General features: G+C 42.4%; 1 protein-coding gene and 1 long non-coding RNA gene across 3 annotated transcripts in view; one reads left to right on the top strand and one right to left on the bottom strand.

Moving 5' to 3' along the window:
* The first annotated feature begins 6 nt into the window (after positions 1 to 6).
* Positions 7 to 1,934, top strand: part of GUCD1 (guanylyl cyclase domain containing 1) — a 6,418-nt gene continuing 4,490 nt past the window's right edge. For both annotated transcript variants that reach the window (XM_017732252.1, XM_017732251.1), the window contains exons 1-2: positions 7 to 106; positions 1,341 to 1,425. In XM_017732252.1, coding sequence (XP_017587741.1) covers positions 37 to 106; positions 1,341 to 1,425 — 155 coding nt within the window. In that variant the 5' untranslated portion in view covers positions 7 to 36. The remainder of the gene's footprint in view (positions 107 to 1,340; positions 1,426 to 1,934) is intronic.
* LOC108446228 overlaps positions 1,011 to 1,934 on the bottom strand; it is a 4,417-nt gene continuing 3,493 nt past the window's right edge. The window contains exon 2 of the long non-coding RNA XR_001861363.1: positions 1,011 to 1,118. This is a non-coding gene — a long non-coding RNA (uncharacterized LOC108446228). The remainder of the gene's footprint in view (positions 1,119 to 1,934) is intronic.

Here is a 1,934-nt window from a genome sequence, read left to right as displayed (position 1 = left end):
CAAACCGCAGCGGGGTTCGCAGGGTGATTTACAGGCATGGGCTGGTATCTCGTCTTGGGACAGCCGACAGCCATCCCTGAAGAGCTCTGGGTGTGTTGGGAAACAGGTGATTGGAAACTGAACGGCCAAGAAAACTTGTTAGTGCTCTCTGAAGCTTTCACGTAGAAAATATGTACCCCTTGGTTAACGTGGGACTTGCTAGAGGCCCTGGCTGTTAACAAAAAGGGGACTGATTAATAACATGCCAAGGAAAAATGATGATAAAGCATTTAAGAAGTCCTGGTTTGAGGACAAGTGGGAATTGATTTTCTTTGGGTTTTGTTTTTTTTTTTTGTTATGATACTTGAGAGCACCTTAAGCTAGATGAATTAAAAAGACTGACTATATCAACTGGTATGCCACTAGTCATGATTAAACAGGGGCACAACTAGGAAAAATATAAATAATATTACATCAAAACTTGACAAGTCCACGTGATGTCAAATGCATTTTTATTTCCATCATAAAATGTAGATGACCTTGTTAAAAAAACTGCTCAAAGGCCTTTTCTAGATCAAAGGTTACTGAGAAAAGCCCTTTGTGATTAACTCACTTTGGTCAGTGCTGAAGTAGCAATGACAGGCACAGCTCTTCCAAGTCCTGCCGGTGGTGAGGGTGTTCCTGAAACTGAAACCACCACATTGCCAACTCCATAAAAATAAAAACTAAGGCAGAGGATGGAGCTTGTATTTTGGGACTTTTTGGTAGATATTATTAATTTCCCCTCTCTACTGAGGTTTTGGTGGAATTAATACAAAAGGGCAACTGGTGCCACTTGTGAGTTTTGTTAAAATTCTGTAAATTACCATCCCTGAGAAAAAAGACATCTATAGAAAAGGCTTAAATCTGTGGGACTTCTAAGAGATTCCAGCCCAGAGGTCTTGGTATGTTTTCTCCCAGTTTGGTTTAACTCCTCTTGTGGCACAGAAGTATATTCAGACACAAGAGAAAGGATGAATACCTGTGTCTTACCTGCTGTTATCCAGGAAATAGAGCTTCAGCTGAGGGTTGGTGGGTATGTCATCCCACCAAAAAAAAAAAGAAACTTCCAAGGGAAAAGGCGGTGGAAATGCAGTGATCTAGGTATGGAACAATAAAGGAGTATGAGATTAAACCAAATACTTACCTATACAGAAATACTAAAAGTACGTTTCCCTAAGAAAGAAAAAAATCTACCTACCAATCAGACAAAAACATGTTCCTAAGTTTCTGTGGCTGTAGTGCTGAGGACAGGCTGACTTTTAGTGGGATGGCAAAACATTCCTATATGGATTGACATCGTTTGTGTTCTACTCACACAGTTGACTGCATCCAGCTGAAAGTGCCAGTGATTCAGCAGCTGTACCACTGGGACTGCGGGCTGGCCTGCTCCAGGATGGTGCTTCAGTAAGTGGCTCTCTTAGTGTGGGAAATCCCATTCCATGGGGAGGGATAGCGGAAAGCAAATCCCAGGGAGAAGAGGTGTGTTGAAGCAGTCATGAGTTCAGTCTTAGGGAGAGCAGCAGTTTTTGAGATACCCTTGGACAGTGACTGCTGCTTGGGCCTGACCCAGTTCTCTGGCAGGAGCAAGGGAAAGTAAACTGAACTTCAGATGTTTTTGAATAATTGACTGATTAGACAGATGCAGAATACCAAATCAGCTCTATGACACGCATAAACTCATAGAAAGTGTTGCCTCTCTCCTGTTGTTACAATTCAGAACTGGTAGTTAGCTGTGACTCACCCGATTCCTTTCTGTGTTTTCAAATGATGGGTAGGTGTATCCCAGTTTATGAGTGTGTGCTGTACGTGTACTACCTCTGTCCTGCTAAGCCCCCAGCTGGTGGGATGAGTGTTTGTGTTCCAGGAGTAGTTTCAGCTTCAAAACTGTGTTGCCCTTTGGGGTTTTTTTTTTT

Source organism: Corvus brachyrhynchos, unplaced genomic scaffold (genome assembly GCF_000691975.1).
Source record: "Corvus brachyrhynchos isolate BGI_N302 unplaced genomic scaffold, ASM69197v1 scaffold864, whole genome shotgun sequence".
Lineage (NCBI taxonomy): Eukaryota > Metazoa > Chordata > Aves > Passeriformes > Corvidae > Corvus > Corvus brachyrhynchos.
This window is presented reverse-complemented; position numbering and strand designations above follow the sequence as displayed.